Here is a 24,504-nt window from a genome sequence, read left to right on the forward strand (position 1 = left end):
GTTTTCAAATAAAGTTCAAGATGTCATGCACTTTTCAGCTTTTTAATATCTATACCACAGAATTCATTTGTCTATATAGCATAGCTTGAAATGCCTCAGTGAAAGAGAACTCAAGATAGAAACTTCTAAGTTTGGACAAGTTTTCCTTAACTGAGAGAAAAATCTGTCTCTACATGGTCCTAGTTCTAACATTTACAGCCAAAGGTCTAAATCCTTTTCAGGTGCTTAAGAACAGTTGTCACCTCTCTGAGCTGCATTTGTTCCAAGCTAATATCTGAAGATGCGACATTGTACATGAGTTCAGACGGACCACTATTACAGAATCTCAACTTCTGCTTTTTCCTTAAAAGTTGTGTGGCCTTGGGGAATTTTCTTAGCTGAACTTCATCTTTCTGAAGAGTAAATAGATATAATCCCCTCTGGTCATCTTGTACCATGTTATCTACCTGCCACCTATACCCGCTGACTTGCCAGGAAAGGCCACCTAACCCAAGCTGGGCATGTCAGACACCTTTCCCTAGGAATTTGAAATCAGGATGGAGATAACCTTGTTTCATGTATTAGACCTCTAGTATGTCAGTAGGAGGCACTGGGTGACTGTAAGACGGTTGAGGAACAAAGGACCCAGGAAAAGCAGAGACTATTGCCTCGGGTTGTCTAGACCTTATCAGTTGTATATCACCACATTCCTGTGGTTAAATACAGACACAGTAAAGCAAAAGTCCTATTCTAACCACTACTCTTTTTAGGTGCAACATTACCCTGTTTCCCTGAAAATAAGACATCTTGTCTTTCCTGTAAATAGGTCTTATTTTCGGAGGATGTCTTATTTTCGGGGAAACGGGGTAGTATGGTAACTTCCTAATTTTTTTCCTGTATCTTTAACGTATACACAGACCATCTAAATACAACTTTATAAACTTATTTAGTGGGCTTTGTTTTGCTTTGTTGGACTTAAATACCACCATACTTCATATATGGTTCTGTAACTAAGTTTTGGAGAACTTTTTATTGACGTAATATAGCATTAATTATGACTCCATGGGCACTTAGTAAAGAATATATAGCAGTAGAATCCCTGTAAGGTGAGCAGCTAAGGGACTGTAACATCACCGTATGGAGGTGGTCAGCATAAGCAACTAGGCCCACTGTACTAAAGGTACCGGTGGTGCCTGTCTGGTCTATGCAAGTTAGGTCAGCTTGAGGTGGTCAACTACGGAGGTTCTACTGTATTTCAAAATAGTGGGGGAAAGAAATGCTATAAGTCACTTAGCTATCCATTTTGGGAAGAGGAAAATCCCTGTCTCACACTATTAGGGACCTCAGAGATCTTCTAAGGGATAAAGTGGGTGCTTTGCCTTGGTGCTGCCCCACCTTGGCCCTGTCCTAAACAGCTTCCACACCTGAGAGGAGGAGGTGTGACCAGTGGCTCAGGCACAAAGGATTTGGAAAGTGACTTAGAATAACCTAATGCTAGTTATGTCATTAACCACCCATCTGAGTGGTTTCATAGTGACAGTGACATGTGTGGACCAAAGGGAGGGCCCATTCCAGACACTGAAAATAAGACCCAGACCATGACCAACTCCACTTTTCTCTTCTCACCGCCAGTCCTCATCCATGGCATATGTATTTAGCTCTTGTTTTGTAAACCTATACCATGCTCTCGCTCTATAATCTTATCTTGCTCCCACTCAGTAAATTTCACCTCTTGCCTGCCTTTGGTAGATCTGGTCATTCTTTGGCCACTTAAGAACCAAGAACAATGGGCGGTGCCTGTGGCTCAAAGGGGTAGGGCGCCGACCTCATATGCCGGAGGTGGCAGGTTCAAACCCAGCCCTGGCCAAAAACTGCAAAAAAAAAAAAAAAACCGAGACTGCCAAATTGACAACACAACTTGCAAAAATTCCAAGTGGGATAAATAGATAAGTATATTGAAAGGTAATGTAAAATACATTTTTATCCTTAGGACAAGGAGGGCTTTCTTAAGAGAGACCCTTTATGAGGCGGCGCCTGTGGCTCAGTGAGCAGGGCGCCGGCCCCATATACCGAGGGTGGCGGGTTCAAACCCAGCCCTTGGCCAAACTGCAACAACAAAAAAAAATAGCCGGGCGTTGTGGCAGGCACCTGTAGTCCCAGCTACTCGGAAGGCTGAGGCAGGAGAATCGCCTAAGCCCAGGAGTTGGAGGTTGCTGTGAGCTGTGTGAGGCCACGGCACTCTACCGAGGGCGATAAAGGGGAAACTGTCTCTACAAAAAAAAAAAAAAGACCCTTTTTATTTTTATAAAGGAATCCTTAACATTGATAGGTGTGGTAGAGTCCCTGATTTTAGCAGCACATAGTAGCAGCAAGACCAGTCCACATCTGTGGATACACGCGCAAGATTTTTATTCTTGCGCAGGCCAATTGTGGCACTTGAGGTCTTTAAGAAAAGTGGATGATGAGCCTAAATTCTATGCCCTATTTACCATTCAAGTTTAAGGGCAAAGTGACATGCAGTTTACTGTTTATGAATGTATCTGAAAATGTTTATAATAGCCTTAGTACAGTCAAATCAAAAGTAAATCTAAGATTTAAAAAGTGAGAGAAGGATATAAAAAATTGTGTTTAATCTCATCTATTGAGTAATGCAGGTTTAAATATTTAAAATACGTAATGTAAGGTCAAGAACCAGCAATTTGATTCTTAAGTATCTAGGAGAAATAAAAATATGTCCTCCCCATAGATCATACTCAAATGTTCATAACAGGATTATTCAGATTAGTCAAAAGCTGCAAACAACTCAAAAGTCTATCAACCAGTGAATAAAAAAACACTGGGTTCTGTATCTACACAATGGAAAGCAATGAAACAGAACTGCTACAGGTAACCATAAAGATGAAGATCAAAGACATCAATAAAAGTAACCAGACAAAAATTTACATATGATACGATTCTGAGGATTGAACTCTGACCTTTTCTCTTTTCCCCAGATCCTTTCTAAAAGGCCCGGTGGGTCAGGCCTACAAACGGTAAAATCTCACCAAATGGGTTTTATGAACCTGGTAGAATTGTTTACTCTACAATGTGATTCTGGTAGCATGATACGACAAAAGACCACTTTATCTTACCTCAAGCATTCTAGCAGATGCCCATCCTAATCCTGTCGACTGACTCCAGGTCTTTAGACGAAGCTTAACTCTTTCAACCAATTGCCAACTAAAGAATCCCTAAAACCCGCCTATAACTTGTAAGCCCCTGCTTCAAGATGTGCCATCTTTTCAGTCTGAACACCTTCCATGTGTCGACTTAGGGTTTTACCTATAATCATGTTTCCATAAATGTGTTTCCAAACTGTAACCTGGCCCCTGGGGACTCATTCTCTCAAGAGCTGTTAAGAGGTTGGTCCCTGAGCCATGGTCACACACATTTGGCTCCAGAATAAACCTCTCTAAATTATTTTACGGCAATCACTGGTTTTTTTTCATCAATAATTTCATTTGTATGAAATTCTAGAAAAGGTAAAATTACATTAATAAAACATGTCAGGCTGCACCTGTGGCTCAGTGAGTAGGGCGCCGGCCCCATATGCCAAGGGTGATGGGTTCAAGCCTGGCCCTGGCCAAACTGCTACAAAAAAATGGCCGGGCCTTCTGGCAGGCGCCTGTGGTCCCAGCTACTTGGGAGGCTGAGGCAAGAGAATCGCCTAAGCTCAGGAGTTGGAGGTTGCTGTGAGCTGTGATGCCACAGCACTCTACCGAGGGTGACAAAATAAGACTGTCTCTACAAAAAAAAAAAAAAAACATTAATAAAACATGTCAGTGATTATCTGGGACCAAAGATTTGGGGAGGAAATTGATTATAAAAGCACATAAAGGGACTTTAGGGAATAATGGAAATGCTCTGTATATACTGATAGTGGTTATATACCAAAACCGTCAAAGTGTGCACTTAAAATGGGTGACTTTTATGTCAATTATACCTCTAAAAGATTAAAGTAAAAACACTTAAAGAATAGAAATAGAATATACAACTCTAACCATTGTGGGGAGGTAGAGGGTGGGGTGAGGCTTTCATCCTCAAGAAGTTAACCACATAAGGCAGCTTGTTTCCAATCCGTTACCTCACAGCACCACTTGAGCCTATAGTGAACCTATAGTTAAACTTCCACCGCACACTTAAAATTATGTTGATAGGAAAAAAAAAATATGCTTGCTGTGCTTTGAACTCCTTTCGAAACAGTGAGACTCTCTCTACAAAAAAAATAATAAAAAAAAAATATGTCGGGCGGCACCTGTGGCTCAGTCGGTAAGGTGCCGGCCCCATATACCGAGGGTGGTGGGTTCAAATCCGGCCCCGGCCAAACTGCAAACAAAAATAGCCGGGTGTTGTGGTGGGCGCCTGTGGTCCCAGCTGCTTGGGAGGCTGAGGCAGGAGAATCGCTTAGGCCCAGGAGTTGGAGGTTGCTGTGAGCTGTGTGAGGCCACGGCACTCTACCGAGGGCCATAGAGTGAGACTCTGTCTCTACAAAAAAAAAAAAAAAAAATATGTCACAGCACACTGGGGTGCCAGGGCACACTTGGTTAAGCATCACTGCTGAAGTAGCAGATGCAGGAGGAGCCCAGCTGACCAGTCTGTGCCACACCCGTGGGAGCTGCCTGTAGCTGGTCCTCATGTTTGACCCGATCCCTTTCTTAGTGTTTAAGAAACAGTAGTTTCGGGGCGGCGCCTGTGGCTCAAGGAATAGGGTCCCATATGCCGGAGGTGGCTGGTTCAAACCTAGCCCCGGCCAAAAAAAAAAAAAAAAAAGAAACAGTAGTTTCATGCCTGGTTGAAAAATGCCCCTAAGGGCTTGGCACCCGTAGCTCAGTGGTTAGGGCGCTGGCCACATACACCAGGACTGGCAGATCCAAATATGGCCCAGGCCTGCCAAACATCAATGACAACTACAACAAAAAAATAGCCAGGCATTGTGGCGGGCGCCTGTAGTCCCAGCTACTTGGGAGGCTGAGGCAGGAGAATCACTTGAGCCCAGGAGTTGGAGGTTGCTGTGAGCTGTGATGCCACAGCACTCTACCCAGAGTGACAGCTTGAGGCTCTGTCTCAAAAAAAAAGAAATTAAGACAATCTTGTTTCTCTCCATCAGCAAAGACTAGGATTTTTTTTCTTTTATTTTTTGAGACAGAGCCTCAAGCTGTTGCCCTGGGTAGAGTGCTGTAGCATCACAGCTCACAGCAACCTCCAACTCCTGGGCTCAAGGGATTCTCCTGTCTCCGCCTCCCAAGTAGCTGGGACTACAGGTGCCTGCCACAATGCCCGGCTATTTTTTGGTTGCAGCCATCGTTGTTGTTTGGCGGGTCCAGGCTGGGTTTGAACCTGCCAGCTCAGGTGTACGTGGCTGGCGCCTTAGCCGCTTGAGCCATAGGCGCCAAGCCAAAGACTAGAACCTAAAACCATTTATCTCATTAGGAACTCAGGCAAATTAACTCTAAGATTCAAAGGTCATTAGGCATCCATCACGTCCGCTTAGTATTTTGAACCTATTGGCTGTAGTATCTGCATGTTCTTACACTGTCAGGAACCTGGCTCTCTAATCTGTTCCTCCTGCCCATTCTACATGATACACTGCAAAGGCAAGAGATGTCTGCAGTTGCCCACCATGTTACTCTCACCTGACGACACTTACTTCTCCCTCCCTCATCGTCTGAGGCCCAGAGCACCCAGCTGAATGGCAAGTTCTCAACCACAGGCAGTCCCGCACCAGCACCACCTCTCCATACCCTCACTGTGTCCAGGACATTTTCAAAGCCAGGAGAGATTCTTGGTTGTCATGATTGTGGGTAGTGGGTGCCACTGGTATCTAGTCCACAGGGGCCAGAGATACTTTTAAATGTTCTATGATGTACAGGACAATCTCTCTCACACACACACACACACACACTCCTATTCCCAAGAACAAAGAATCATTTGGCCCCAGACCTCGACAGTGCTGAGGTTGAGAAATACTGGATTGGATCACTGTCTCCTCTTTCCTCGTTAATGTCATGTAATTACATGACTCTCACTCCCCATGCTCAATCCCATGGACTTTCCTCCTACTGCAGCAACTGATTCCTAGGCCACAACATGGACTTCCACATTGCCACTGAACTACTCTCCAACAGCATTCTTTCTCCCCTGCCCTCTACTTGTTCTTTGACCTGTAGGAGTGAGACAGTCTCACCCTCTTGCCCTAGGTAGAGTGCTGTGGCATCATAGCCCACAGTAACCTCAAATTTTGGGGCTCAAAAGGTCCTCTTGCCTCAGACCCCTGAGTAGCTGCACTACAAGTGCCCATCGTGACATCTGACTAGTTTTTCTCTTTTCAGTGGAGATGAGGTCTTGTTTGCTCAGGTTGGTCTTAAACTCCTGAGCTCAAGTAATCCACCCACCTCAGCCTCCTGGCATGCTAGGATTACAGGCATGTGCACTGCACCCAGCCATGCCTAAATTTCTTTTTCTTTTCTTTTTTTTTTTTGAGACAGAGCCTCAAGCTGTCACCCTGGGTAGAGTATCATGGCATCACAGTTCACAGCAACCTCCAACTCCTGGGCTCAAGGGATTCTCCTGCCTCTGCCTCCCAAGCAGCTGGGACCACAGGCGCTGCCACAACACCTGGCTATTTTTTGGTTGCAGCCATCATTGTTGTTTGGCAGGCCCAGGCTGGATTTGAACCCGCCAGCTCAGGTGTATGTGGCTGGCGCCTTAGCCACTTGAGCCACAGGTGCCGAGCCCATGCCTAAATTTCTTAAAAGTATTCTACGCTCCCAGCCTCTTTGGAACACCCCTCCTCAACCCCTGCAGTGTGTTTTCTATCATTGCTCAATCCTATGGGTCCTCTTCAGCTTTGGACACTGTTTACCACTCCAACATCTCTCTGATATTGCTGTAGTGCAGTAGTTATGAACCAGGCTATGGAATCACTGGGTTCTCATTCTGGTTCTAGAACATATTGGCTATGGGATCTGACACGAATAACTTAACCTCTCTGTAATTCAGTAGTAATAACTGTGCTTACCTTTGTGATTGTTTTGAGGATTAGATGAGTTAATACCTAACACTTCTCTAGTCCTAATCAAAGGCATTGTGCCTGCCACAACACCTGGCTAATTTATACATATTAAATCAGTTACTTGTGTATGTTGTCTATAATAATAAATAAATACCCTGTTTCCTCGAAAATAAGACATCCTCCGAAAATAAGACCTACTTACAGGAAAGATAAGACGTCCCCTGAAAATAAGACCTAGCGCATCTTTGGGAGCATACCTTAAAATAAGACACTGTCTTATTTTCGGGGAAACAGGGTAGCATTTTAATGGCTTGGCGCCTGTGGCTCAAGTGGATAAGGCGCCAGCCACATACACCTGAACTAGGGGGTTCAAATCCAGCCCAGGCCTGCCAAACAACAATGATGGCTGCAACCAAAAGATAGCCGGGCGTTGTGGTGGATGCCTATAGTCCCAGCTACTTGGGAGGCAAAGTTAGGAGAATCTCTTGAGCCCAGGAGTTGGAGGTTGCTATGAGCTGTGATGCCACGGCACTCTACCCAGGGCGAAAGCTTGAAGCTCTGTTTCAAAAAACAAAAAAAAAGCATTTTATTATTTCTGGCTATTCCCTAGTTCAGAAGCTCCCCGGGCTGGGTACCCCCAGCTTGGCAACAGCTGCATAGACGGGTCCCAGATCTGCCTTCATTACTCCCTCTCCCCTACCATCACCATTATGGGTCAGATTGTGTCCCTTGCCCTCCATAAGGATATGCTGGAGTCCTCATGTGCAGTACCTCAGAATGTGATCTCATTTGGAAAGAGGGTTCTTGCAGATGTCATTAGTTAAAATGAGGGCATGCTGGGTTTGGGTGTCCTTATAAAAAGGGGAAACTTGGGGCAGCACCTGTGGCTCAAAGGGGTAGGGTGCTAGCCCCATCTGCCAGAGGTGGCAGGTTCAAACCCAACCCCAGCCAAAAACTGCAAAAAAAAAAAAGGGGGGGGGGACTTGGACTCAGAGACAGCACCCAGAAAGGAAAGATGAGGCATGCAGAGACACAGGGAGAAGACAGCCATGTGTAAATCAGGGGAAGAGGCCTGAAACAGTTCTGTCCCCCCAGCCCTCAGAAGGAACCAACACCATCAACATCTTTATCTTGGCCTTCTAGCCTCCAGATCTGTGGGACAGTGCGGTCTGCTGGTTTAAGCCACCCAGCCGGCAGTGCTGTGTTATAGCAGCTCTAGCAGACTCAGACACTGATGGGACAGAGGGAGGAATCCTTTCATGACTGTCAACACTGGGGTGGGGGGATAGAGTCCAACACCTTTGTCTCTTCTCCCCTAATGCTGTGCCTAATTTAAGGTGATTGAGACCTGTGTGACTTGATCATTTCTCAGGAGCAGTAGTCCATAGAAAGGCAAGCTGCAGCAGCATTCTGGGTACAAGCGTGTTTTTATTTTTGGTTGATCATTATGAATTGAAACCAGTCTTTTTTTACTGAGTCAGCGAAACCAGTGCAAAGGTTGAAAATGTTGGCCATTTGTAGTATTTTCCTCCAGAGTCACACTGTTATCACTACACTCTAGAGTGTGTGCAAGGAAGAAAATCAGCTGACCGGCACAACACCATTTTGCTCCTGCCTGCCGTTTTGTTCCTGAACGTCATTTTGCAACTTCCTGACTGCAGAAACGTACCTGCTAATGCTGCAGACAAAACTCCTGCCACTTGTCAAAAGGACTTTATGCTGTGTATGGTACTGAAACTTTCCAAACTCCTGAATCAAGGATTTCGGTCTAGAAACCAACAAATTGATATGATAATCCTTTACCACCAATAAAAACAGTAGGAGGTTACAAATGAGCTAATGCGTACTGACTTCCTCTTTATTTCCTTTAAAAATCCTACCCAAAAATCATCGGTCAGGACACAACTTCAGATGCTTCTGGAATCTGTGCTCCTTAAATTGCAATTCTTAGGCCTCTAGTAAACTTCTTTACTTGGATTTCAGTCTCTGTGACTTTGGTTGACACGTGTGACAGAGAACATACTCAGCACATACAAAAACAGTAACTAGATACTGTTCACAATGATCCTCTAAGGCAGATACTATATTTTTACACCAAGAAGTTTACTTACTTTGCTGCATTAGTTTCCTACTGCTGCTATAACAAACTATCACAAATGTAGTGTCTTAACACAAATTTACCATCTTAAAGTTCTGGAGGTCAGAAATCCCTACTAGATCTAGGTGTCAGTAGGACTTTGTTTCCTTTGCAAGCTCTAGTGGGAAATTTCTTTGCTTTGCTTTTCCAGCCTCTTGAGGCCCTTTACAATCCAACTTAAATCTGTGCGTGGGACCTCCTCTCTGGCCCATCCTCCACTTCCTGGGATCCTTGTGATGACTCTGAGCTCACCCCTAATTCAAGATTACCCCCTGCTCCATCCATCCATCCATTCAGAGTCTCACTCCGTGGCCTGGGTAGAGTTCCATGGTGTTATAGCTCATAGCAACCTCGAGTCTCTTGGGTTCAGTGATCCTCCTGCCTCAGTCTCCAGAATAGCTGGAACTACAGGTGCCTGCCACAATGCCTGGCTAGTTTTTCTATTTTTAGTAGAGACGGGGTCTCACTCTTGCTCCAGGCTGGTCTGGAACTTGTGAGCTCAAGCCATCCACCCGCTTCGGCCTCCCAGACTGGTAGTATTATAGGTGTGAGCCACCGCCCCAGGCCTCCCCCTATTTTAAAGTCAGTTGATCAGCAGCCTGGATTCCATCTGCAGCCTTAATTTCCTTTTGCCACACGAGGGAAAAAACACACAGGTTCCAGGGAGCAGGACGTGGCCATGTCGGGGATGGAGGTGGGAAAGCTTTAGTCCAAGGTCACCCAGCAGGTAAGTGCCAGTGAGCACTGAGTGCTGAGCCCGTGAAACTTAACTTGCACAGGCTGTTCCTTTAAACTGGAGACAGAACTCAAGCTATGGGGCGGGGGTGCGGTGGTGGTGTTTTCTCCCAATATTATCAGTTTTGTTACAGAAAAATGCGGAACAATAGCTTTACAACGTGCTCTTCGTAGGCCCGGCCACTCGGAGAACAGTGCCTCCCGCCAGAGCCAAGCAGTTTCCTTTCCCGCAACCCGAGAGACGCCCGGCGGGGGCGCCCGCGGAAACCGCGCGTCGCAGGGCGGGAGTCGCCGCGGGTCGCCTGGAAGGCGGGTGAGCGGCGTCCCGGGAGGAGGGAGCCGCGGCGGCCGGGAGCGGAAGGGTCCCCAGGCCGAGCGGGACCGAGGGGCCGACGCGCTCCGGGACAGCAGCCCGCGGGTCTCGGGACGCGGCCTGGGCGCCGCCGCGGGTTCCCGGAGTGGGGCCTTGGTGGCCTCGCTGGGGTGACTGCGCACGCGCTGGACGCGCTCAGCCGGTGTCTCGCCGGTGATCCCATTTCCGGGGTCATTGGTGCAACTCTCCCTTACGTTTTGGGGGGTTTTTGTTTGTTTGTTTTGGTCTTTGTGCCACGGGCGCGCGAAGGGACCCTTGGATACAGGGGACACCTTCAGAGTATATTCGGGTTGTGTGATGATCTCGTGGGTGTCATATGGAGTAAGGGCAGACAGGACCGAGTCTCTAAGAAAAAGTCTTTCATCTCAGAAAAGAAAGTCTGGTAGATTTTCAGTCTCACTCCGTGGCGTAGCATAAAGACCCCTGGGAAAACTTGGTCTGTTAAACCATGTCAGGGGTCAGTTTGGAAAGTGGTAAAGGATCCTCTTCTTTTACTTGACTAAACGTGCTCAAAGACCTAAATATTCCTGGAAAGAATTATTTTTGAAGGCAATGCATCTGATGGTTATACAGAGAAATTATTTCTAGGGTTCTCTGTTAATTCTAGGCTAAGCAGGAATACAAACCGGAAGTTTTGCAGCTTTATTACGGGTTTTAGTTTGCAGCTTTATTACGGGTTTTAGTTTGCAGCTTTTGCTTTATCCGTCCTGCTTTCTGTGTTGTATTTCTTTTTGGTGTGATTTTTAGAGACAGAGCACTAAGTAAGCTTTTTGCAAAATCAAGAATGCATTCCAGGGGCAGCGCCTGTGGCTCAAGGAGTAGGGACCCGGTCCCATATGCCGGAGGAGGAGGGTTCAAACCCAGCCCCGGCCAAAAACCACAAAAAAGAAGAAAAAAAAAGAATGCATTACAGTGTTTTTTTTTTTTTCTGTAATAAAAAATGCATCACCTTTCTAAGATTTAATAATAATAATAGTTACCACTTAATTCAGAACCTCTGTGTACCAAGCAAAGTCTTAGGAACTTCATTCATTCATTCATTTAGAGACAGGGTCTTGCTCTGCTGCCTGGGTGGAGTACAATGGTGCAGTCACAGCTGACTGCATCTGCACACTCTTGGTCTTAAAGCCTCTTGAGGAAATGGGACTATCTGTGTGTGCCACCAAACCTGGCTAGTTATTTAACTTTTTGCAGAGACAGTTGCCCAGGCTGGTCTTGAACTCCTGGCTTCAAGGAATCCTCTCGCTTTCAGGCCCAGGAACTTTATTGTTATTTTCTCTTATGCATTAAGCAGTCCTACTAGCTGCTTCATCCTGGAAATGTAGAGGGGGGAAGCTGAAGTCAAGGATTCCAGATGTGTGTTTAATATCTCTTGCATCCCAGGCACCTCCAGCTCAACATGTCCAAATAGGAAATCATGTCTCCCTTCTCCCCCATGTTTTGCCCCACCCCTGCCACACTCCCACCACTGGAAAAATCAATCAAACAAAAAGCCACATGCACAACCTTTGCGCCTTTCCTCTCTCAGGAAATGGTATCACCATTCATCCAGTTCAGCCATAAGCCTGGAAGAAATGTTACCTCCCTGCTGCTTGGCCTGCATAAATTTATCACTAAGAATCTTGTCAACTTGTCAGTTGTTACTATATACTTACCATTTCCTTCCCACTTTTTCATTCCCATTGCCATTACCCCATTCCATTTCACTGTTGTTTTCTTGCCTTTTCTATTGTAAAGGCTTCTAACTGGACTGTGTCTCTGATGTGGCCTTCCTGCCTCTCCACTATCTGGTCTACTCAGTCTGTAGCCTGAGTGAGTGGTTTTTCTAATATTCAAATGTGATGATTACCTTGCTTCAGACACAGCCCATTAATTATCCTGAGGGTAAAATCCAGCCACACAGTTTGGCTTACAGTAGCCTTTAGATCTTGCCAGCCTATTATTGTTCTTTCAATTTCTGGAACCATGGGCAGCACCTAGGGCTCAAGGAGCAGGGCGCCGGTCCCATATACCAGGGGTGGCAGGTTCAAACCCAACCCCAGCCAAAAACTGCAAAAAAAAAAAAAAAAAGAATTTCTGGAACCAAACACACTCTCTTAGTTCTTTAATATGTGATTCCTTCTTCCTTGATCCTTCTTTTCCTCCTCTTTACCCAGCCAACTTCCATTCATCCTTCAGGCTTCAGTTTAATATCATTTCCTAAATGCCCTGGATATTTTTGCTGCAGGCCGGCATGGTTCTTTCTATAAGGGTCACCACCTTACATTTGTTGAAGATCATAGTTATTTTTGCACAGGACATCTACAGTGGCAGAGACCATGAGAGATTTGTTCAGGATTGTAACATCTGATTCAGAGTTGGTGTTCAGTGTCTACCTATTTGATGAATAGTGTAAGAGAAGAAAAGTTTTAGGCTCAGAACATGGGGCCATGTTCTGAGGGCCATGCAGAATAGACTAACAAGGGACAGATTAACAGGAGAAAAGGGTTATTACATATGCATAAACTTAAAGAAGTATTAAAACAAAGAGTTTTTATACCACTTGAACAAAGAGTAATGAATTATGGAAAAGAAACTAGACAAAGGCAGGGGGAAGGTTGGGCTTCTAAGATAGATTATAGGAAGATAAATATGGGGAAACTAACAAGATAAGGGTTATTTAGTTAAGTGTGTTTTGTTGACTCAAGTTGGTGCTTTCCTCATTGATAAGAGTTCTTTTCCTAGGGACTAGAGGAAAGACACATTTACAAATGGAAATTTGTTACCCGTAGGTAGGAAAATTTATGCCCTATATTTAGGAAGAAGTGGGAAGGGCAAAAAACAAGTTGCTTTCAACCCTAAACAGTTCTTATAATAAAGTGGCACGTTTGGGGTGTGGCATAGCCAGTCCCTTTTTTTTTTTTTTTGGCCGGGGCTGGGTTTGAACCCGCCACCTCCGGCATATGGGACCGGCGCCCTACTCCTTGAGCCACAGGCGCCACCCAAGCTGGTCCCTTTTAAAAGGAATGAGTTGCAGGCCTGGTGCCTTGGCTCATGCCTGTAATCCTAGCACTTGGGAGGCCGAGTCAGGTGGATTGCCAGAGCTCACAGGTTTGAAACCAGCCTGAGCAAGAGCGAGACCTCATCCCTCAAAAAATAGCCAGGTGTTGTGGCGGGTGCTTGTAGTCCCAGCTACTTAGGAGGCTGAGGCAAGAGAATCGCTTGAGCCCAAGAGTTTGAGGTTGCTGTGAGCTATGACACCATGGTACTCTACCAAGGGTGACATAGTGAGACTCTGTCTCAAAAAAAAAAAAAAGTTGCCGTTGTCTTGGTGAATTGTTCTATTTTGAATTTAATTCTGCTTTTGAAAGTAAATTTAATTCTCAATTGTTTCTGTTTTTGAAGGTAGTTGAGGAGAACCCATGCTGACTGCATGAGTGGAGTGCGGCTGTGCAGTGCCCAACATGGATGACTACGTGGTCCTGAGAGTGATTGGGGAGGGCTCCTTTGGGAGAGCCCTTTTGGTTCAGCAGGAAAACAGTAATCAGATGTTTGCCATGAAAGAGATAAGGCTTTCTAAGGTCACTGATAAAGAAAGTAGCTTATGTTGAAAGTATACATGTCATTTGTGTAAGAGAATAATTTTTTTTTTTTTTTTTTTTGGTTCTTGGCCTGGTCTGGGTTTGAACCCGCCACCTCTGGCATATGAGACCGGCGCTCTACTCCTTGAGCCACAGGCACCGCCCAAGAATAATTTCTTTTCTTTTTTTTTTTTTTTGTAGAGACAGAGTCTCACTTTATGGCCCTGGGTAGAGTGCCGTGGCATCACACAGCTCACAGCAACCTCCAACTCCTGGGCTTAAGTGATCTCTTGCCTCAGTCTCCCGAGTAGCTGGGACTACAGGCGTCCGCCACAACGCCTGGCTATTTTTTTGGTTGCAATTCAGCCAGGGCTGGGTTTGAACCTGCCACCCTCGGTATATGGGGCCGGCGCCTTACCGACTGAGCCACAGGTGCCGCCCCAGTAATTTCTTAATGTTTAACATGGAATATTGCCTCATGCAAAAGACAAAATTGCTTTATTCATTAGTTATACAAGGGCTTGATCTATATATATATATTTTTTGTTTGTTTGTTTTTTTGAGACAGAGCCTCAAGCTGTCGCCCTGGGTAGAGTGCTGTGGCATCACAGCTCACAGCAACCTCCAACTCCTGGGCTTAAGCGATTCTCCTACGTCTGCCTCCCAAGTAGCTGGAACTACAGGCGCCCGCCACAATGCCCGGCTATTTTTTGGTTGCAGCCATCATTGTTGTTTGGCAGGCCTGGGCTGGATTCAAACCCGTGAGCCCAGATGTATGTAGCTGGCGCCTTAGCCACTTGAGCCACAGGTGCCGAGCCAGGGCTTGATATATATATTTTTTAAGGCGATTTTTTTTTTTTTGAGACAGAATCTCATTCTTTTTTTTTTTTTTGTAGAGACAGTCTCACTGTACCGCCCTCTGGTAGAGTGCCGTGGCATCACACGGCTCACAGCAACCTCTAACTCTTGGGCTTAGCGATTCTCTTGCCTCAGCCTCCCTAGCAGCTGGGACTACAGGCGCCTGCCACAACGCCCGGCTATTTTTTGGTTGCAATTTGGCCGGGGCCGGGCTTGAACCCGCCACCCTCGGCATATGGGGCCGGCGCCCTACTCACTGAGCCACAGGCGCCGCTGGCTTGATATATTTTATATGATTCTTAGGTTATTGTAATTAACAAAGGGAGAAAAATTTGGTGGTGATTACTGTTTATTTTATCTCACTGAGTTATTGGTAATGATTTCCGCTTTTGTATACCAAGTAGTGTAGGAACTCTTTGCCAAAAGCAGATCAGGGACAATATATATATATATATATATATATATATATATATATATATATATATATATATTTTTTTTTTTTTAGATCAGGGACAATAGTAATAAAAAAGGGACATAAAAGTAAAACGAAGAACAGAGACCTAAAATGCTGACTGGGCGCAGTGGCTCACGCCTCTACCCTTAGCACTGTGGGAGGCTCAGGCCAGTGGATTGTTAGAGCTCAGCAATTCAGACCAGCCTGAGCAAGAGTGAGACCCAGTCTCTACTAAAAATAGAAAAACTAGTTGAGTGTGGTGGTGGGCACCTTAGTCCCAGCTACTCGGGAGGCTGAGGCAGGAGGATCACTTGAGCCCAAGAGACTGATGTTGTTGTGAGCTATGATGATGCCACAGCACGCTACCCAGGGTGACAGAGTGAGACTCTGTCTAAAAAAAAAACAAAAAAGACTTAAAATACTAACCATTTAGCTTAGGAACCTATTGTGTGGGTCGGTTTATAGGTTTTATGTTCTGTAGGCTGTTACTATTACTGTGTATCAGAAATATCCTATGAAAGAATCCATGCCCAGAGACTCCTTACTGATACTTTCATCAATTTAAAAAAAATACATTTTAATGAAATTCTCAGAGTGGTAGGCCTTTTTTTCCCCTAATGTCCTCTTGACCTCAAACTTTTTTTTTTTTTTTTTGGAGACTGAGTCTCACTTTGCTGCCCTTGGTAGAGTGCCATGGCATCATAGCTCACAGCAACCTCGAACTCTTGGGCTTAAGCGATTCTCTTGCCTCAGCCTCCCAAGTAGCTGGGACTACAGGCCCTCGCCACAACACCTAGTTATTTTTTGGTTGCAGTTGTCATTGTGTTTGGCAGGCCTGGGCTGGATTTGAACCTACCAAGTGTATGTGGATGGCACCCTAGCTGCTAAGCCATAGGCACTGAGCCAAACTTTTTTTTTTTTTTTTTTAAGACACAGTCTCAAGCTGTCGTCCTGGGTGGAGTGCCATGGCGTCATAGCTCACAGCAACCTCCAACTCTTGGGCTCAAGCAATACTCTTGCCTCAGTTTTTCTATTTTTAGTAGAGGCAGGTCTTGCTCTGGCTCAGGCTGGTCTTGAACTCATGAGCTCAAGAAATTCCCAGACCCCCATCCCCCGACCCCTGCCTCCGCCTCCCAGAGTGCTAGGATTATAGGTGTGAGCCACTGCACCAGCATCATAATCATCTTCAGGGCCTGTGAAAACAGACTGCTGTGCCCGCCTCCTAGTATCTGACTGAGTAGTTCTAGATGGGATTGTGAATTTGCATTTTTAACAAGTTACTGCTTATTCTGCTGGTCTGAGAACCTTTATGCTAGTATATAATCCCTGGCAATTTCTTGGTTGTAAGATAAATAAATCATTGAGAATTTTATCTTTGTAGAGCAAGTTAGAAATAAACAGTTTTGGAAACTTAAGTAAGTTAAGTTACAAAAAAAAGTCTTTTTTTTTTTTTGAGACAGAGCCTCAAGCTGTTACCCTGGGTAGAGCGCCATGGCATCACAGCTCACAGCAACCTCCAACTCCTGGGCTCAAGTGATTCTCCTGCCTCCGCCTCCCAAGTAGCTGGGACCATAGGGGCCCACCACAATGCCCGGCTATTTTTTTTTTGGTTGCAGCCGTCATTGTTGTTTGGCAGGCCTGGGCTGGATTCAAACACGCCAGCTCAGGTGTATGTGGTTGAGCCGCTTGAGCCACAGGCGTCAAGCCTGGAAACTTAGTTTTTGTATCATCTTTGTTCATCCTTGATGGAGCACCAAGCATATTCTTTTGTTATTTGGGCCAGTGGACTGATAAAATGATGCAAACAGTCAAAACATGAAATCCATTTTTTGTTTCTTTTAGAATATACTGACTTTTTTGGTCTTTTTGTTTTTTTTTGAGACGGTTTCACTATGTCTCCCTTGGTAGAGTTCTGTGGCTGTGGGATCATAGCTCACAGCAACCTTAAACTCTTGGGCTCAAGTGATTCGCTTGCCTCAGCCTCCTCAGTAGCTGGGAATGCAGGCGTCCGCCACAATGGCCAGTTATTTTTAGAGACGAGGTCTCGCTCTTGCTCAGAACTCCTGAGCTCAAGCAGTCCATGGGCCTGGGCCTCTCAGAGTGCTGGGATTACAGTTGTGAGCCACCACTCCCAGCTGTTTTTGATGGCATGCAGGCTGTTCAAGTTGGGTGATACTTATGCTCATGTTGAAACTAGTTTACATTCTGTTACATGTAAGGAACGGAGAAAGCATAAATATACAAGGAAGAGATCAGCTCGAGCATGCAAAGTACAGCCATAGTTGAAAAATCACCCCACATTTTCTCTTGGAGTTTGATAAACTTAAGTTGGGTCAAAGTGCAGTGTTATAAAATTGCCTCTTAGCACTGAAGTTTCATGCAAACAGTACTATATTATGAAATTATTTTTAAATGCAGTATTAAATTTTGCTTATTTAAAATTTTTTCTTAGTCTTTCTCTGATATGCAGAATTCTAGGAAGGAGGCTATTCTGTTAGCCAAAATGAAACACCCCAATATCGTTGCCTTTAAAGAATCTTTTGAAGGTAATATGAATTCCCCCAAATATGTGCATTTCTGCATTTGCTATATGGCCAATATAGATTTCCTAAAGAGTCTTGTATCTATTTTAGCCGAAGGACATCTGTATATTGTGATGGAGTATTGTGATGGAGGGGATCTGATGCAAAAGATCAAACAGCGGAAAGGAAAGTTATTTCCTGAAGATATGGTAAGAGACTGGCTTACGTAGTTTCCCTCAAGGTTTAGAAGCAACTTTTCTTGTAAACTTTGTATTAAGTTAAAATGAAAGCATGAGTATCTGTGATCACCTGACACATTATTTAGAAATGACTGATTTCTTTATTAGTGTTACTGTTTAATGTCTGCCAGATGTGGTACCTAAAATGGTTTTAGGAAGTAAAATCAATTTATAGGTTATAAAATGTTGAGGAATTCTTCCATAATTAGAAGAATTTCAAAATTGTTTTACTCATCATATTTTATACTAGATAATTAAAATCTTGACGTTTATTGTACTGAAATTTTAGAAGGCAGGTAGATTTTATTTTGTATCACTAGACCATCAGAAGAATGAAGTCTGCTGTTTCTGTTTCTTGGGAGTACCTTTTTCCTTCTTAAGTCTAGGATGTTCCCTTAAGTCTAGGACTTTCTACATTTTTAATTGTATACTAAATACCTTGTAATGAATTGGCTAAGGAAAATACTGAAATAAATAGCTCTAGTGGGGCTTAGTTTGATTTAGGTTGTAGTGTGTTATGAAAGTATATCAATAAATGTAAATACATATTCTTCATTTAAAATTTGTATTGTTAAAAATATGAATTCCGTGTCAGGAAGTCAACTTTGACGAATTTCCAAAGCAAGATGGAAAAATAATTAGTTTGACAGTTAATTGTAGGCTCCCAAGGCACCTAGAAACAGTGGTTTCTATTGACTGGGGGCTTATAAGCAAAAAAATGCTGACCTCAAAGGATTTTTTATAATCTGATAACATCTTTTAATATTATCAGGTGAATATTCTGAAAAAGTAAATGAAAATCCAACATAACAATTCTACTAGAAACGCTGTAGCATATTTATTCTAAGTGGTGAGCTACCTTTATGCATTTAAGAAATTATTTTATTTGGCTACATATAAGAAAATATAGTAGAAGTGTTATAAAATAAATTGCATTTTGGATCATACATAAGCTGATGGAACATGGTGATCACAGCTTTTCTGAATTCCTCCAGGTAACGTTGGATCTTAGTTGAACTATGTTATTTTGAGGAGTTCTGTACTCACATTAAATAAAGCCCTGGTCAGCTAAGGCCTAGAGATGACTTTTGGAATTTTGGGTTAAAATGAACAAGTCATTGCATTTTTGCCAATTTTTTATACCTTTTTTCTTATAGATACTTAATTGGTTTACACAAATGTGCCTTGGAGTAAATCACATTCACAAAAAACGTGTGTTACACAGAGATATCAAGTCCAAGGTGAGTGGAATACATTTTTAGGTCCCGTAAGATTCTAATACTGTATTTTTACTGTATCTTTTCTACATTTAGATAGATTTAACTACACAAAAATACTTGCCACTGTGTTTCCTGCACATAGGCAGTCTGCCGCTAACCACAATGTTAGGGTCTGGTGCATGGCGGCGTATGGTGATGTGTTCTCAGCTCTTGGCGTGACTGTTTACGAAGTCCGTGTGTTGACACGGGGGCCTGCTGTCGGGTGAAGGCATTCTGACTCGGCTTCTTAGTCAGTTGAGTGAGTGTGGGGATACGACCTAAAACTTTGCTGTTAGATTTTGAAGCAGTCATCCGCAATTCCTGTGCAGGGGAATGGGTGGCCGTCAAGAGGAGATGGCCCCATTCCACTCAGGGACTCAGCTGTTAGCATTTCTACCCTGGACCTGCCATCATCAGCAGCTTTGGAAGACAGCGTCTCTATAAATCTCTGCCTCACATTTGAATGGTGGAAGACATAATCCAGGTTCTTCTTTTTAAATGCAGAATATCTTCCTCACCCAAAATGGAAAAGTAAAACTGGGAGACTTTGGATCTGCCCGTCTCCTCTCCAAGTATGTACACCTGTTCTGAGTAGTGACAGCAATCAAGACATCCTTCCAGGAATGCTTTGTAATTGTTCTTTGCCTGTTTATGGTTTTAGTCCAATGGCATTTGCTTGTACCTATGTGGGAACACCTTATTATGTGCCTCCGGAAATTTGGGAAAACCTGCCTTACAACAATAAAAGGTAAGTGTTGTATTTATCTGCTGCGTGGGTGACTGGTGACAGGCAGTGTAGCCTGCAGACAATGCTAGATTCTGGTGCCACTTTAAAGCAGATGTGTGGAACATGTTGACTTTTTAAATATAGATTTGAAATCAGTATGGAAGCTATCTTCTAGGTCTAGATGAAAGCCATAGTTTCCCAACTATTTTAAACAGAGGTGAGAGCATTGTATATGCTGAAAGAAAGGCCAGTCATTTCTAGGGATGGTATGAATTATATCACTGGTTCACAAACTTTGCTGCTCTGATTTTAAAAATCCCAGAGCCTAGGTTGCATCAATGCCAATTAAACCAGAAGGGCAGCAAGCGGGAAGCGGGTATCAGTGATTTTTGAAGGTCACCATGTGATTTCTAGCATTTGGGAACTGACAGATTATGTCATTGAGTTAACATTTATATGGCTAGCTCATAACAACTTGGTTGCTAGGTTAATTGATTACAGGAAGTTAATGTGAAGACCTTATGATTTAAAACATATATTTTTTTTTTTTTAGAGACAAAGTTTCACTTTGTCACCCTTAGTAGAGTGCTGTGCTGACACAGCTCACAGCAACCTCCAGCTCTTGGGCTTAGGCGATTCTCTTCCCTCAGCCTCCCAAGTAGCTGGGACCGCAGGCACCCGCCACAACGCCCGGCTATATTATTGTTGCAGTTGTCTTTGTTGTTTAGCTGTTTAGCAGGCCCAGGCTGGCCTTGAATCCACCAGCCTCCGTGCATGTGGCTAGTGCCGTAACCACTGTGCTACAGGCGCCAAGCCAACATAATATTTTTTTCTGAATATAAGTTATATGTGATCATTGTGGGGATGGATAGATGGGGGAGATTGGAAATAGGTGTATAAGACAGGAAATGAGGGCAGCACCTGTAGCTCAGTGGGTAGGGTGCCGGCCACATGCACCCAGGCTGGCTGGTTTAAACCCAGCCCAGGCCAGCTAAACAACAATGACAACTACAACAGAAAATAGCTGGGCATTGTGGCAGGCACCTGTAGGTCCCAAATTCTTGGTAGGCTTGAGGCAAGGGAATTGCTTAAGCCCTAGAGTTTGAGGTTGCTGTGACCTGTGACGCCATGGCACTCATAGTGAGACTCTGTTTCAAAAAAAAAGAAAAAAAAAAATTAAATAAATAAAATAAAAAAATTAAAAAAGAAAGGAAATGAAAGTCATCCACTTTTCACAATTACTAAGGTTTGATGTTTTTTTTTGCAGTTTTTGGCCAGGGCTAGGTTTGAACCCACCACCTCCAGAATATGGGGCCGGCACCCTATTCCTTTGAGCCACAGGCACCGCCCCAGGTTTGATGTTTTTTTTCTCCTATCCATTTACTTTTTCCCCCTAAAACTAAATGATATATTTTATCTATAGTTAGGTCTCCTTTTTTTTTTCACATGATCTTATATCAAATTCATTTCTTCCCAAATTCTTCTTAAATATTTCTTTTTTTTTTTTTTTGTTTTTGTTGAGACAGAGTCCCACCGTATGCCCTGAGCAGAGTGCAATGGCGTCATAGCTCACTGCAACCTCAGACTTGGGCTGTGAGCATACTGCTGCCTCAGCCTCTGGAAGCTGCTGGGATTACAGGCACTTGTTGCAGCAGCTGACTGGGTTTTTCATTTTTTTATGACTCAGGGTCCACTCTCACTCAGGCAAGTCTTGAACTCCTGAGCTCAAGTAATTCTCCCTCCTCAGACTCCCACCATGCTGGGATTACAGGCATGAGCTACCGTGCCCGGCTTCTTAAATATTTCTAATGACTACATGTATTTTACCATATGGCTCTTCCAAAATTTACTTCATCATTCCTCTGTTGTTGGCCTCATATTTCCAGTTTTCAGGATCCTAAACAGTGCTGTGATAAACATACCTTTTGTGCATAAATATTATTATTTTATGTCACATTCTTGGCATGGATTCCTAGAAGGAGAAACATATAAAGGTTCTTGTTACTTTCTGCTAACTCATACTCTGAAAATCTAAATAGATCTCTTTCATAGTAAAATTAACTGGACTAGGGGCAAAACAGTTCTAAAGGGACTTACTGGGACAAGTGGGGGAATTTGAGTATGGACTAAATATTAAATAATGTTATTAGGCTGGACATGGTGGATCACACTTGCAATCCCAGCACTTTGAGAGACCAAGTTAGGAGGATTACTTGAAGCCAGGAGTTCAAGACCAGTATGGCCAGCATAGCAAGACCTCATATGTACAAAAAATAAGAAAAATTAATCAGGCCTGGTAGCGTGCACCTGTAGTCCTAGCTACTCAGGAGGTTATGGTAGGAGGATTGTTTGAGCCTAGGAGTTCATGCCTATGGTGTGCAATGATCATACCAGTGAACAGCCACTGCACTTCAGCCTGGACAACATAGCAAGACTGTATCTCTTAAAATAAAAGACCATGTCTGGAGGACGGCTGTAGATGGTAAGAATGATGGCAGAAACAGTATGAATAGACCAACTGTAAAACTCTTCTGATTTGGAAGAGCTGTTTTGTAGAAGAGTGAGTAGTCTTGTTCTGTTTGGGAACACAGCTAACTCTGAGGGTGGAGAGAGTTCACAGAGACCCATTTTGGCTTTTTTGTTTGTTTGTTTTTTGAAGAGACAGAGTCTTGCTCTGTCATCTAGGCTGGAGTTTGCAGTGGTGTGATCAAGCTCACTACAGCCTCACATTCTTGGGCTCAAGCTACTTCCTGTCTCAGCTTCCTGAGTAGCTGGTACTATAGGCATGCACCACCATGCCCAACTAATTTTTATATTTCTTATAGAGATGGAGTCTCACTGTGTTGTCCCGGCATGTCTTGAACTCCTGACTTTTAAGTGATCCTCTCACCTTGGCTTCCCAAAGTGCTGAGATTACAGGTGTGAGCCACAGTGCTCGGCCACATTTTAGCTTTTGATAAGGAAGGATGCAATACCTTAGAGCTGTCCAGCAGGGGAACCGTGACCAAGGTGGAGAGCTGTCCATCAGGAGGTCTCAGAGGCGAGGTGCTGTGCATAGGGCATTCTGAGCCAGAGCTGCACTGAATGTCTTCCTGAGTCCTCCTTCCAGCTGTGATAGTCTGAGTCTGCAAACATTCCCTCTTGCTATAGAATCCCCATATGATACTGGCATGATAACCGAACCACCCTGATTTGGATGGGTTGGGGTTAGGGAGCAGAGAGTTATATTTGGACCATTACACTTAGTAAGTATCTAAATATTAGACCAAAATTACGATATGTTTTTATTTTAATACCTAGGAATTACTTGTGATAGCTATTCTTATTAAAGGTCAGATAATTTTTCTTTTTTTTTAATTAGAAAATCCATCCATGTATTTTCACATGATAACTCATCATCCACTTGTTCTTACATTGCTTCTTTATGCTTCCAGTGACATCTGGTCCTTGGGATGCATTCTGTATGAACTCTGCACCCTTAAACATCCAGTAAGTATGGCGCGCAGGATGCAAAAGGCAGCTGGTCGTATCTGGCTAAGTCCTAAGTAATGTGTCATAATCCAGTTGGCAGTTTCCTTCTCTAGGATGAAGTCATTTGAAAGGTTTTCTCATCTCTCCATTGCTGTCATCTTTGCCTTGAGCCACTTTTGTAGCATATCCTAAAAGGAAAGGAGATTTCCATTGTTCGTTTCTGTTTTGTGATACTGTATTGCCTTGCTGTGTTCCTTCTCTCCTTCCTTCCTTCTTTTTCCTTCTTTCCTTTTTTTTTTTTTGTTTTTTTTTCATAGAGACAGAGTCTCACTTTATGGCCCTCGGCAGAGTGCCGTGGCCTCACACAGCTCACAGCAACCTCCAACTCCTGGGCTTAGGCGATTCTCTTGCCTCAGCCTCCCGAGTAGCTGGGACTACAGGCGCCCGCCACAACGCCTGGCTATTTTTTGGTTGCAGTTTGGCCGGGGCCGGGTTTGAACCCGCCACCCTCGGTATAGGGGGCCGGCGCCCTACCGACTGAGCCACAGGCGCCGCCCTCCTTCTTTCCTTTTTATCTTCTTTCTTTTTCTTTTTGCTATTCTTAATTTTTTAATTTTGGTATAATATATATAACTTAAAATTTTCCGTTTTAATAATTTTTAAGTACACAATTCTGTGGCATGAATTTCATTGACAATATTATGCACCCATCGCTTGCGTTTGTTAAACTTCTGTATCCCCCCATACAAATCTCTGTAGCTGTTAAATAATGACTTCCCGTTCTGCTCTCCTGCAGCCCCTGGTAACTGCTATTTTTCTTTCTGTCCCTATGAATTTGTGTGTCCTAGATATTTCATGTAAGTGGAATTATATAGTATTTGTCTTTTTGTGTCTGTCTGGTTTATTTTACTTAACGTGATGTTTTCAGGGTTCATCAATGTAACGTGTTAGAATTGCATTCCTCTTTTACAGCTGAGCAATAGTCCATTCCATGTGTATACCATATTTGGTTGACATTTTGTCTGTCAATAGACATTTGGGTCACTTCTGTCTTTGGCTTTGTGAGTAGTGCTGCTGTGAACATGTTTGTGCAGGTATCTATGAGACTCCCCGATTCCAGTGTTTAGGGTTTACACCTA

At 43.8% G+C, this 24,504-nt stretch overlaps 1 protein-coding gene across 3 annotated transcripts in view; it reads left to right on the plus strand.

Moving 5' to 3' along the window:
* Window positions 1–9,765: 9,765 nt before the first annotated feature.
* Window positions 9,766–24,504, plus strand: part of NEK3 (NIMA related kinase 3) — a 30,523-nt gene continuing 15,784 nt past the window's right edge. For 2 of the 3 annotated variants that reach the window (XM_053563113.1, XM_053563114.1), the window contains exons 1-8: window positions 10,077–10,215; window positions 13,660–13,835; window positions 17,600–17,693; window positions 17,781–17,878; window positions 19,066–19,149; window positions 19,672–19,739; window positions 19,829–19,915; window positions 23,329–23,383. In XM_053563113.1, the coding sequence (XP_053419088.1) occupies window positions 13,719–13,835; window positions 17,600–17,693; window positions 17,781–17,878; window positions 19,066–19,149; window positions 19,672–19,739; window positions 19,829–19,915; window positions 23,329–23,383 (603 nt within the window). In that variant the 5' untranslated portion in view covers window positions 10,077–10,215; window positions 13,660–13,718. Of the gene's footprint in view, window positions 9,895–10,076; window positions 10,216–13,659; window positions 13,836–17,599; window positions 17,694–17,780; window positions 17,879–19,065; window positions 19,150–19,671; window positions 19,740–19,828; window positions 19,916–23,328; window positions 23,384–24,504 lie in introns of those variants that run through there. The other variant, XM_053563112.1, reaches the window with a different exon arrangement.

The sequence above is a fragment of the Nycticebus coucang genome, chromosome 15 (genome assembly GCF_027406575.1).
Source record: "Nycticebus coucang isolate mNycCou1 chromosome 15, mNycCou1.pri, whole genome shotgun sequence".
Classification (NCBI taxonomy): domain Eukaryota; kingdom Metazoa; phylum Chordata; class Mammalia; order Primates; family Lorisidae; genus Nycticebus; species Nycticebus coucang.